The sequence below is a fragment of the Neophocaena asiaeorientalis genome, unplaced genomic scaffold (assembly GCF_003031525.2).
Source record: "Neophocaena asiaeorientalis asiaeorientalis breed wild unplaced genomic scaffold, Neophocaena_asiaeorientalis_V1.1 scaffold70, whole genome shotgun sequence".
Taxonomy (NCBI): domain Eukaryota; kingdom Metazoa; phylum Chordata; class Mammalia; order Artiodactyla; family Phocoenidae; genus Neophocaena; species Neophocaena asiaeorientalis.
In genome coordinates, this window is record NW_020175410.1 from 8,071,970 (window position 1) to 8,085,454 (window position 13,485).

The 13,485-nt window shown below is 38.7% G+C and overlaps 1 protein-coding gene across 13 annotated transcripts in view; it reads left to right on the forward strand.

Annotated features, from left to right (window-relative positions):
• Positions 1-13,485, forward strand: part of ICA1 (islet cell autoantigen 1) — a 144,137-nt gene that overhangs the window by 18,397 nt on the left and 112,255 nt on the right. For 8 of the 13 annotated variants that reach the window (XM_024767145.1, XM_024767156.1, XM_024767148.1 and 5 more), the window contains exons 3-5: positions 3,650-3,815; positions 7,313-7,385; positions 13,001-13,124. In XM_024767145.1, coding sequence (XP_024622913.1) covers positions 3,650-3,815; positions 7,313-7,385; positions 13,001-13,124 — 363 coding nt within the window. The remainder of the gene's footprint in view (positions 1-3,649; positions 3,816-7,312; positions 7,386-13,000; positions 13,125-13,485) is intronic. The other 5 variants (XM_024767151.1, XM_024767153.1, XM_024767154.1 and 2 more) reach the window with 1 other exon arrangement.

Sequence of the window (13,485 nt, forward strand, 5' to 3'; positions counted from 1 at the left end):
TCATTTATGTGTAACTTTCTCCTGGGAATCTAACAATGGCTTTTCTTACCACCATTTTTTTCAGTGTAATGAGTTGATACATTTTTTAATCTGTCTTATTTACAACTTCAAATATTAGGGTTATAAGGGAATTTTATATAGGGCAGCTATAAAATAACAATATAACTAATAACAATAAAAATAACTCAGACTCATTAATATATAGTCATGACTTCAACCTTCATGAACATTCAGGAGTCAGTCATGGTTGGAAGTAGATGATGCTGAATAAAATAGATGTGGTAATTACATGACAGTGTTATCACTGCCTTTTACATGCCTATAAAGCATCTAACAGCATGTTAAACCACTTATAAATTCCAGTTCTGTTACAAGCAGTGTTTCTGAACCCTTCTGAAACCTTGATCCACTGGGCAAGCAGATCTTTGTCGTTTTTTACCTTCTTTAATTTGTATCATGAAAAAGTGCATTGCATATTTTCATTTTTCAAAGGTACAATTTATTATAATAAGGAATATACTTTTTAAAATAAATTTATTTATTTGCTTATTTATTTTTGGCTGAGTTGGGTCTTTGTTGCTGCGTGCAGGCTTTCTGTAGTTGTGGCAAGCGGGGTCTACTCTTCGTTGAGGTGCGTGGGCTTCTCATTGCGGTGGCTTCTCTTGTTGCGGAGCACGGACTCTAGGTGCGCGGGCTTCAGTAGTTGCGGCTCATGGGCTCTAGAGCGCAGGCTCAGTAGTTGTGGCGCATGGGCTTAGTTGCTCCGCGACGTGTGGGATCTTCCTGGACCGGGGCTCGAACCTGTGTCCCCTGCATTGGCAGGCGGATTCTTAACCGCTGCGCTACGGTTAGCGCCCCAAGGAATATACTTCTTAATCCCTCCTCTCTCAGTAGAGAAGCAATCAGGTCCAAGTCCTCTGTAATATCAAATGTCAAACTTTAAAAGTACTTTGCATGTCTTAAAATGTAATGAGCTTTAAAAGGTAATTAATAAATAGCTAAGGGATTTAGTTTCCCTGAGTATCCCCATTTGACAGCTCTGTAAGAATTGTCAGACTATTTTTTTTAATTGTTCCAGCTTGCCTCATTAAGACAAAAGGATGGCTTCATCCTGTGACCCTCGTAATGGCTGTCATATCCTGGCAGCAGGCTCAGGGAAGTAGGTAGTTGTCATCCACCTAGGAGAGATTGGAGAGTCCCAGGAGATGAGCCCTTCCCCATAGTCCTTTTCCCATTACTGTGCCACCTCATTGCTTGCTGCTGAAGTACAAGGGCTGCAGAGAACATTGAAATGCGCACTACACTGGGATTTAGAGCCTTGGATTTTAATCCTGTGTGATTTTGGGCAAGATTCTTAACGTTTTGAAACCTAAGATTCCTCATTTGTTAAATAACGGGTGAGGCATGTTCACTAAATGACCTCTAAAGTCCTTTTTTTCCCTCTCGGAATAGAATTTTTTTGTTGTTAATCCATGACCTTTGACCAAAAAAACAAAAAAACTGGGCTTCCCTGGTGGCGCAGTGGTTGAGAGTCCGCCTGCCAATGCAAGGGACACGGGTTCGTGCCCCAGTGCGGGAAGATCCCACATGCCGCGGAGCGGCTGGGCCCGTGAGCCATGGCCGCTGAGCCTGCGTGTCCGGAGCCTGTGCTCCGCAACGGGAGAGGCCACAGCAGTGAGAGGCCCACATACCGCAAAAAAAACAGAAACAAAAACAAAAACCACAATAGAAAGAAATCCATCCTAGTCCCCACTCTTAAAATTCCTTTCCCCTGAAGTAGCCACAGTTTGGGGGAGTATATTCTTACCATCTTTTAATGCACATACTGTGTAGAGGGATTATCTTTTACATAAAAGTTATACATATTTTCATCTTATTTTCTCTGATTTAAGCTCATAATAAAATGGTTTTTATTTATATGTTTTAAATAAAAATTATATATATTTAAGGTGTACAATATAATTTGATATGCATAGTGAAATGATTACTACAGTCAAGCTAGTTAACATACCATCTTTTTAAATTTATTTAATTAATTTATTTGGTTGCTCTGGGTCTTTAGTTGCAGCAGGTGGGTAGCACACGGGCTCCTTAGTTGTGGCATGCAAACTCTTAGTTGTGGCATGCATGTGGGATCTAGTTCCCTGACCAGGGATCGAACCTGGGCCCCCTGCATTGGGAGCACAGAGTCTTAACCACTTCCCCACCAGGGAAGTCCCAACATATCATCTCCTTTTATAGTTACCACTTTTTGTGTGTGATGAGTGCACATGAAGAGTAATGCTCCTCTCCTAGCCTATTTCCAGTGTTGAATACAATATTATTAAGTACAGTCATCATGCCTGTACATGAAATATCTGGACTTATTCCAAACTTTGAAATGATGCAGAAAGACATAAAGTAAACCATAATCCTTCTCCTCTTTCCAAAGATAACCATTGCTAAGGAAGTCATCTGAAACTCTGATTTTTTAAGAACAAATGTGTGAATTGAAACTTGTAAATGTTATCTGGCAGGAGAGTGTAAATCATCGAGTTTTGAGATACATATTTTGGTATAGTAGTATAAAGCAATTTCTGTTTTAGGACACAAGTCTGGCACATTTTGAGTGCTAATGGGATGGGGTGGAAGAAGTTACATGTCTGCAGAGGGAGATGCCTGGGGGTCTTGTGTGAGCTTTTGGACAGGAACCTTAGACAGGAGGGAGGTGTAGACAAAGCAAGGAGGGCTGGAACACCAGTGGCAAACTTTCTGTCAATATTTGGGTACCCTGGTCACTTTTACAGAAGTCCATTTCATTCTGAATTGAATTTTTTTCCAATTTCTTCCTTACATACTTTTTGATATGATCTTCACTGTGCTGTTCCTGAAGAATGGCTTCCTATCGGTATTTTAAGCATTTATGTTTAAGAATTTAAAGTTTTAGTATGAGAAACACATAATCAATTTTTTAATACTTGTTTTCAAAATTTTATTTGACTGTAGTAAGAATACTAAACATGAGATCTACCCTTTTAACAAACGTTTAAGTGTAGAATTCAGTGCTGTGACCTCTAGGCACAGTGTTGTACAGCAGATCTCTAGAACTTACTCACCTTGCACCGTGGAAACTGTATGCCCATCGATTAGTAATTTCCCATTTCCTCCTCAACCTCTGGAAACCACCATTCTATTCTCTGATTCTATGAGTTTGACTGTGTTAGGTACCTCTGTGACAGATTTGATGTATGCTGTTTTTCAGCCCCTTATCTCTACTTTTCTGCCATCACTTCATTGTTGGCTGTAAGGCTGGGCTGGAGAGAACATTGGTGTTGGGCTTTATCTCTGACTCACTGGGGTGCTTGAGGCAGTCACCTTGCCTGACTTGGCCTCACTTTGTCTACTTCTGAAAGGAGTGTGTCCAGTCTTTGGATATCTAAACTCCTCAAGGTTTAGTTTCTCAATTTCCTGCAAAAGTTTCTTAATTTCCTCACTAACTTTTAAGGTTTTGGTATAAGTTAGACTTGATTAACCTTTTGGTGTAATAACCATGTAAGAAAGTACTTATATGTTTATTAATGTTGTAAATGTTTGGATACATCTGTTCACACTATAATATCTTAACTTTTTTGAAAGTCATGAGTAAAATGGCTCTTCGAATGCCTTTTAGCAGTTATCCCTGGGACTTACACGATCGATATGCTCAAGATAAATCAGTTGTAAATAAGATGCAGCAGAAGTATTGGGAAACGAAGCAGGCCTTTATTAAAGCCACAGGGAAGAAGGAAGACGAACACGTCGTTGCCTCCGACGCAGACCTGGATGCCAAGCTAGAGGTGAGCGCTTCATTGCCCTCAGCCCCAGCACAGCCACCTTGCTAGGCTCAGGGTCTGAGAATGTATTCACGGGGGTAAGCATAGGTGTGCTTTGTATTTGAAAACATACTGCAAACAGCTAGTTCATAAGGAAAATCTAGGATCAGATTAACTCAATCCCAGCATATTTTTTAAAAACCCACAAATTCTCCTGTAACCCCCAGTATGCCTCAGTTAATTTGTTTTTCAAGCACTTCGTTGGAATGCATGGAATGTGGTAAATTCTCAATAAATGTTTGTTGAAAAACATTAATGCACTCAGAGAGCCATTGCCAGTGATAGCAACACTAGGGTCAGACAAATGTTTACATTTAGAAAAAAAAAAAAACAGGATGAAGGCAAAAGATCCTGGAAAGTGAGTCTAATAAGCTTGTATTGAATCCTGGAAAATTCTAGAATTGAATTAACCAATATTTAGTTAGACTAGTTAATAATACAGTAAGCTGAATTCATATCTGAATGATCCTTGAATACTAGTACAACTGGTTAAAGGCCCACTAATTCCCTGATTGCTGGACATTCTGCCAGTACTTTAGATCAGAATTTAAAAAGCATTTGCTGTACAGCAGAAACTAACACAACATTGTAAATCAACTTTTTACAAAAAGTTTTGCAAAAAAATTTTTTTACAAAAAATTGTAAATCAATTTTTTAAAATTAATTTTAAAAAACCCAAAATTTAAAAAGCATACTTAACACTTCTGTGAATGACAGGGCACAGAGAGAGATAACATGTCACGTGGTCTGATAAGAATTCAGAATGATATCTAAATTTATACATAAGCTAAAGTTACTGAGCTGAACACTTAATGAGACAAAAATCAAAAGCTCGAGATTTCATAAAGCTTTCTGAGAAGGGTGACCAGGGTGGTGCAAGCCATGGTTATTCTGGAACAGAGAGGTTGAGGGGAAATATGTTAATTGTCAGTTCTCTGGGAAGGCCTGTCATGTGGAAGAGGGATAAGATTCATTCTGTGCATCTGACGGTAGAACCAGACCCAGGGCCACTATTCATAGTACTCATCTCTCATGGAATTATCTCAAGTGTCTGTTTGCCTGCCTTCCCTCCACCAGGGGGTCAGATTCCATGACACTCAGTACACATTCAGTAAGTATTAACTGTATAAGTGTACGTGTTAATGCAGTTAAGATGAGTTCCCAACCCTTTCTCCTGTCAGTGGAATTGTTCTAACAGAAGCTGGCTTTGACAGAGATGTTCTAGCAGAGATTGCTTCAACGGAGAAAAGTAGAGCCAGGAAGCCTCTATTCTGATTTTAGTATTCTAAATAGAATTGAAATGATTGTAAGTTGCATATGCTTTTCACATCTTATAGATTTATCTTTTTTTCCTCTTAACAACCTAGTAAATACAAGCATTACTCAAAAAGTAATTGAATATGTTATTTTCTAGTATGTGAAACACAATACAGTAATTTAATGTTTATATTTAGGTTCTTGCAGCAGCATTTTCACTGAACCAACTGTACTTTAGTCAAAATACCTGCTGTCCTAGGCACATAGCATCCAAAGTACTTAACTGTGACTAATAATTTTACACATGATAAAGATTTCTGTTGCAGGAATGTTTTAATACTGATGTTGATGTTTATAGAGAAAGAGAATGGATTCCACCAATAAAGCATATGAAAACGATGTGCAGACCATTTTGATGTGCTTTTCAACTAAGTTATCCATAGAAGACTAGCTGATGAAACAAGAACTTGTATTCTGCTGGCAAAGAAAGCTTGTATGCCAAGCCGTAATGATGGTCAGATTCTATTACAGTCTGTTGGGAAGCTCATGTAGAAATGTTCACTAAGTTTAAATATTTGTCAGAATTGCTTGTTAATGAAATCATTTTCTGAAAAACAGTTCTTAAGTACAAGAACTGACAAAACTAACCTGTGGTGACAGAAGTCTTTTAGTGGTTGCCACAGCAGAGTAGACTGACTAGATAGTGGAAATGTTTCTTATCTTACTTTGGGTATGATTACAAGAGTGTATACAATTGTCAAACTCACAGAACTGAACTCTCCAGAGGTGTGCATTTTATTGCATTTAATTTATACTTCAGTTTTTAAAAAGTCATTCAACAGCAGAATAGCTCTTGAACATACTTTTTTTAACGTCCTTGCTCCTATGTTCAGGAATGACTATGTGTTGATAGTTTGTGACCCAGAATACTGTTATCAAGCATTTGTTAAGGAACATACTCAGACTGCTGATTTTCTGTTTTGTTTTATGGTAAAGGGTTTTTGTTTTTTCCCTAAATAGGTAGAGGATGAAGTGTAATGAAATGAGATTTAGTAAAACATATTCTACATGACCAAGATTTATCATATTAAGCATTCATAGGAATGGTTTTTAATCTTCTAAGTATATATGCATGCATTCATTTTTATTAGAACATTTGATCATTTATATCATGAAGCCGATCTTCTGTTTTGACCCAACTGTGAAGTGCTTTGTAATACTAGGGCATAATTGCTACATCACCATGGCCAGTAAGCCAGGGGAGAGAGAAGAATGCCTTGCCCTGCTTCCCTGGATGGCTTCTCAGAGGCATAATGTTTGTCTGCCAGGTTTTCTAATTGATAGCAGCCCTGGTCTCTGAGTCAGTGGACAGAGGACGGAGAAAGTGTGAAGTCTCTGCTCTGTCTTCTGTTTTTCTTTTTAAAGGAGTGTAGTTGGTTTACAATTGTTCTGTCTTCTCTTGAACTGTCTCCATTTCTGAAGCAAAGACCAGAACCACCATAAGTTAAAATCTAGTGAGATTCTTCTCCATACAGTCCACCTGCTTTTCCCTTAATTTTCTCTGTTATGGCCATAGCATGAGATTAGGTTTCTTCTCTGTATATTTTATGAAATAATTGGGAAAATAATGAGTGATAGGAGCTGCTAGCTAAACCCCGCTTTACCAGATCTCTTCAAAGCACACAGAATATTCAGCTGATTGATATTTGTTTGTTTTTATAGAGTTGTTTAAGCCTGCCGTAAAATGCATTAGGATCACAAAGTAAGCTAATGTTGTGTTTTAAATAAGATGCTTAATTGACAGATCTTCCATCTGACAAAAAAAGACAGTAAGTGGTAAAAGAAAGAAATTCGATTATGAAGGAATATTGGGTCTCTGGTTTACCAGGTCCTCTAATTGGGCCCCTCACTTAGGATTTCTGGTTTTCAGCTATTATTTCAATGTCTGGAGGAAATCATCCTTCTGCAGATCTCAATGTAGATCGCAGAACTGATGAATTCTAATAAATATAGAAAAATAGGAGCATATTTAAAAGCTTTGGTCACATTTTCTGTTCAGTACACCACGTAACACCAAGCTCATTTAGGCATACGATCTTGTTTTTAGTGGGCAAATCAAATGCTATGGTTATATTCAATATAATTTGTTTTTTATTTCACTGCTGTCTGTTCTGTTTAGCATTTTGTTTGTATTTTTATTATAGCTGTTTCACTCGATTCAGAGAACCTGTCTGGACTTGTCTAAAGCAATTGTACTCTATCAAAAGAGAATCTGTTGTAAGTATGCCGTAAGTGTGAATATTGACCAAATAGACAGTAAGAAATTAGATATTTTGCCTTAATATATAATTTTATATGTTTAGGAAGCAAGACAAGGAAACCACTGTTTAGGAGTATCTGTCTTTGCTCCTTAATTGGTGGGGTGGGGTCTTTAATCATTTTATCAGAAATTCTTTACATAGGCTGTTTTTCAATGCAAGTACCATAACAGAAGAATTTTACATTGAGTCTACCATGGATAAGTACGTACCATTTATTTTCCTAATTATAAAAAAGTTTTTTCAGTTTTATATCTTGGGATTTGGCGTTGTTTTTATTTGATTGCCCAGGCTCTCTTATGTCCAATTTTGTTCCTTTTAAAATGACCACATGGAGAGAGAAGGCAACAGTTAATTCATTGACTATATTTTGTTGACAGCGCTTCTTCCTGAACATTTTCTATGTCAGATATTGGATTTTTTAGGGAACAAGATTTTCCTATCGTCATCCCATCTTAAAATCATTACCAACAAAGTTGTCTCTGAAATACTAAAAATCAAGTTGTATGTTAGTATGTTTTTAAATTTCCATTTGTAGGTCATTTAAGAGTACAATTTCTGTATTTCTGAGACTAAACTCTGAGAAGTTTGTCTGTTTCTGACTACTGCCAAACCCCTTTCCAGTAATCACAAATTAACAGTTGGGCATTTTCCTTCATTAGTAATCTTTTATGAAGACTGTTTTTCGGAAGTACAAAATCCTAGGACTTAGAGGCAGAATTTTGTAAATTACTTGTGTTACTATTTACTAAGTGTTTGAGCTAAGACTTCTCTAGGGCTAGAACTCCATAGTCTTGGGTATGAGGAATCCAGACACATGACACACTGCCCCCAACATTCCTCTGTCCCATATCCAGTCAGCCACAAATGCTGGTCCATTTTGTTACCTACTTTACTTTCAGATTCTCCCTGCTGTACCTCTTCACAGCCACCGCCTTAGTTCAGGCCACCATCAGCACTCTTACTTGGTTTGCTGCATCAGCTTCCTAACTGATCTCCCCGCCTCCACTTTTTCCTTCTCCAGCCCATCATCTGCACTGCGGTCAGAGCACAGTCAGCAATCTCCCAGAGCTCCCAGTGGTCAAAGCTGGGACAATTTGAGCAACAAAGTAAATAACTGATTGTATTAGGTTAGAGCCCATGAAGTAAGATAAATGTCCATTAAGTGTGTATGGAAATAAACAAAAAAACAAACTGATATTAGTCTTCCTATCCAGAAACATAGTTTATATCTTTTTAGTTGGGTACTCTTGAATACTGCTTCACAGAGTTTTAGAATTTTTCCTTTACAGGTATTGGGTATCATTTTTTGGATTTATTCTTACGCACGTAATATTTCTTTGATACAGTTCTAAGTGGAATCCCCTCTTTAATTATGTTTTCTATATTTTTGCTGCTGGAGAATGAAAATATATCTGACTTTTGTGTTAAGCTTATATCCATTCACATTATTAAATGCTGCTATTATTTCTAAGAAAACAAAAAAAAAAACAAATGGGGGAGAAGAGACAGTTCTTGCTTATAAAATAATTGCAATTAATAAATCTAGAAAGAATGAGGGAACCACAGAATCACCATTAGGTAAATACCACAGTAAGAACTGTGGCAGGCAAGATTCACTGAAAGATGTTTTAATTAGTGAGTGAAAGTTTGAGGAGAAACTGGACCTTTACATAGTCTTCTGTATTTACCCCCCAAATTTTTAATAATTACAAAAGGAAAAAACCATAATTTTACAGTGGGGAAATCCAGTAGACATGACATGAACCAAATGATGGAGGTTAACACCGTCAGTAATAATGTGTGTTGATCTCCGGTAGCCCTGATATGAAACACTAAGAAGGGCACTCCACCTCTATGGTTTCCTTCCCCCAAGTCTGTAACCCCAGTCTAATCATGAGAAAGTAGACAAACCCAAGTTGAGGGACAGTCCACAAAATTCCTGAGCAGTACTCTTAAAGGGCGGCAAGGTCATAAAAGACAAAAAAGCCTGAGGAACTGTCACAGGTTGAAGGAGACTAAAGAGGCTTGACAACTCAATGTGGGATCCTGGAAAAGAAAAAGGACATTAATGGGAAAACTAGGAAAATTCAATAAGATTGTGGTTTAGGTAGTGGTATTGTACCAATGTTATTTTCCTAATTTTGATCATTCTACCATGGTTATGTAACATTAGGGGAAGAAGGGTACACAGGAACTCTGTATCCTATTTACAATTTTTTCTATCAGCCTAAAATTATTTCAAAATAAAGGTTTTTTAAAAATGTACATTGGGGCTTCCTTGGTGGCACAGTGGTTAAGAATCCGCCTGCCAATGCAGGGGACGTGGGTTCGAGCCCTGGTCCAGGAAGATCCCACATGTCGCGGAGCAGCTAAGCCCGTGTGCCACAACTACTGAGCCTGTGCTCTAGAGCCCGTGCTCTGCAGCAAGAGAAGTCACCACAATGAAGAGTAGCCCCCGCTCACCGCAACTAGAGAAAGCCCACGCACAGCAAGGAAGACCCAATGCAGCCAAAACTAAATAAATAAAATAAAATAAATTTATTTTTAAAAATAAATAAATAAAAATGTACATTGGATCATATTGCTTCTCTGCTGAAAAGCCTCCAATAAGTACTTAAAGTAAGATGTATACTTCTACTCCGTGGCTTACAAATTCCTACACAATCTGACCCAGTTCACCTCTCCAGCCACTTTTGCTCTTACCCACGATGTGACCTGAGGCCTTTTGCACTCACTGTTTCCTCCATCTGGGATGTCCCTGCCCCCATTGTCTCTAGTGGCCCCGTATCCTTCAGAGCTCAGCTTAATGGTCACCTGCTCAGAGATGCCTTCCCTGACCACCCAGCCCAAAGCAGCTACCAATCACTCTCTCTTACTCGCCACCCTCCCGCCCCCAATCTGGTATTTTTCTTCTTGTGTTTTGATTTTGTTTTGAGTTTTGTATTTTTTATTTTCTGTCTGCTGCCGCTTGAACATAAACTGCATCAGAGCAGCGTCCTCATGTGTCTTGTCCATCTCTTTATTCCCAGTGACAAGAACAGTGCCTAGTACATATGAGATCATCCATAAATTTGTGCTAAGTGAATTAATGCTGCCAAGCTAATTGGTTTTGTAGTTCTTTGGTTCCCTTATCAGGGCACATCTGAAAATCTAATTAGGAGTTAAACATGAAAAGATTTTTATTTGTCTCTGAATTAAGTCCCAGTTGAGTGAAACCTTATAAGTAGAAACATTTGAGTTATCTGATACCTGTATTGCACCTGAATTTTAAACTTCTATAAATTTATTTCAGTAATTGAATTTTAAAATTAAAATTAAGGAATGAACATCCCTTCTTGGAAGATGACACAGTCATCACTAAGTCATCCAACCTGTAGCCTGATGCCACTCAAACTTTTTCCACCTCCCTCTGAGCAGCACTGCCCATTACCAGATTCCAGCTCTTAAAATGAAGCCTGTCTTTCCAGTCCAAGTTTAATCCTCAAGTGTGTAAAATAACCAAAAATGGATTCTCAAGTGCTTCAATCTACTTAGGTTTATTTAGGAAAGAGTACATTTCACCACCCTTGTAGTCATTCAGGTACCATGAATTGGTTTCTTCCTAGCCTTAAGTTCATGTGTTCATTTGTATGTGACTTGAGGTTTCAAGGTAAAAAAGGTGACAGTAGCCTCATACTGTTATAAACAAAAGTGTGAAATTTTTCCTTATTGTGCAGTTGAGTCCCATATTAGTAAGTGGAGAGGAGGAAGAATGGAAGGTATTAAAAAACAACAAAGCTTCATATAATTATAGGAATTTTAAAAAATTACCTAGAACCAGGACATAAATATCAGATAAATATTTAGAGTGAAGTATACAGCGATAACAAGGCAAAAGTTATAGTTAGTTCAATTTCACAAGCATTTAATTAGTGCCCTGAATAAGACTCTGTGCTCAGCCTTGGGAATCCATAGTTTGGATGAGGTCCTTGTCCTGAGAAAGCTTAGGTTCTCACGGGAAAGATAGACACATTGCCCACCCACGGACACCCCATTACCAGGTGCCAAGAGGGCGCTGCTGTCACAGAGAAAGAGGGATCACCTGCTTCACATAGGAAGTAGCTTTTGAGCTAGGCTTTAACCAATGAACTTGATTTTGAGAAACAGAAGAGGAAGGAGGGTAGTCACTGACCATCAGGAAGAATGGATTCTAAAGCCTCTTCTCCGTGGAATGTTGAGTGTAAGCTAGTCACAAATTAATAAGGAAGCAGTCGGAGCTTTAACCTTCACTTTTGGATTCTTGGTTCCTGGCTAACGTTTTACAGCTGTTGTTGGGGGGATAGTGTCAGGAATGGGATGCATTCTGAAAGAAGTCTGGATTGTTTATGAAAGCAGACAAGAATCCTGGTAGCATTTAGAAAGCATTTTTAGAGACAAATGATTGGTAAATGCGTCAGTACAGAAATGTGAAATAAGAGTAGTGTTCAAAGTGTGCCCCTAGCAAAGTCTGTGTTCAAAGAAAAACCATTCTGGGAAGCTCCGTGTCACTGCTTGCCTGTGGCTCAGCTGTTGGTGAACGTGTATTTGGACCAGTAGCTGCCTAGCAGCCCACGCATCCATTGTGTGGATGCACTGCATTGATCAAATCAGTCCCCAAGGTAGGGAAAGAGAATGTTTTGCTACTATAAATAACTAGGCTATGATTATATCTGTATATACATCTTTGTGCCCATTTTACTACTTCCTCAGGACGTAGTTTACTCCTAACAGAAGTACAACGTCAAAAGATGTGTACAATTCTGACTTTTTAATATTTACTGCCAAATCAGTCTGTAGAGAGCTTGTACCAGTCACTTTCTCACCAATAGCACCCTCTGAGGTTGTCTTTAAAAAATAAGGCCAAATATATGCAAATATTGAATCATTATGTTGTACGCCTGAAACTAATGCAATGTTGTATGTCAGTTATACCTCAATTTTATAAAATAAGAACAAAGAGTAAGGTCAAGATCAGGCATTAGCAATTCAGATTGGGTTCCAGCTCTGCATTTTAAAAATCCACCAAGTCACCAACTTGATTACCTACATACCCTCAACCTCCACCCCCTGCTCCAGCCAAGACCTATGCCATGGATAAGGTATTTGAATTGCTTTACAATCAAGTGGAATGTAACTCAGAAAGCAGGGATCAAAAAGTCAGGAAGAGGGAATAATAGGGGGAAACTGGCCCTACATTATAGGCAGCCACAAAAGATTCCCACAGTCATACTCGACAGACCCAACTCTTTTATTTCAGCTCGAAGCAGCACATTATCAGCTCCCTTTTCAGTACAGAGGTCATTTTCTGGTTCTGATTACAGAGCACCAAACGCACTGACAGATGCACTCAAGTGAATTTGATCTCTCGTTTCGTAAATGGAAGAACAGCATGAAAGTTAAATGCGGTGGAGGCTTACCTTGTAGCCTTCCACTTGGATTTAATTTCGTCTCGTTTTTGCCTCTAGAAGAGAGAGGACCTTGTGATTTGTCTCTCTCCTTTCTGTAATAAAAATGTTCATTGTTCATGGCTCCTTTTGGTCTTTTCTCCATCAGTCTTGTCTCAAGAAGAAAACGAACTGGGAAAATTTCTCCGATCCCAAGGCTTCCAGGATAAAACCAGAGCAGGGAAAATGATGCAAGCGACAGGAAAGGCCCTCTGCTTTTCTTCCCAGCAAAGGTGTGTGGCCTTCACTGGGGCTGTGTTGTTGGGGGAGGTCTCCTGAGAACCTGGGACCCACTCATTCATGAAGGGAACCTCCTACTGGGCTTTAGAAGGCTCTTGCCTGTGATTGAGGAGCTCCTCTGTTCACAGTTGTTAGTCTGTTCGTACTTAACTCTGATTTGGATAACATGTATAATCTTTTTCCTTCCCTATTAACTTTTAAAACATGTTTTCATATTTCTTCTGGTCTATAGTTATACACCAGTCACCATGAGTGCTATCCTAGGCTTAGATTTGACCTTCAGTGTTCCTCATAGCAATCCATCCAGTCCCCTTCCAGCAGCTGACTGAAGCAAGAGCTTAATGAGACCAGGCA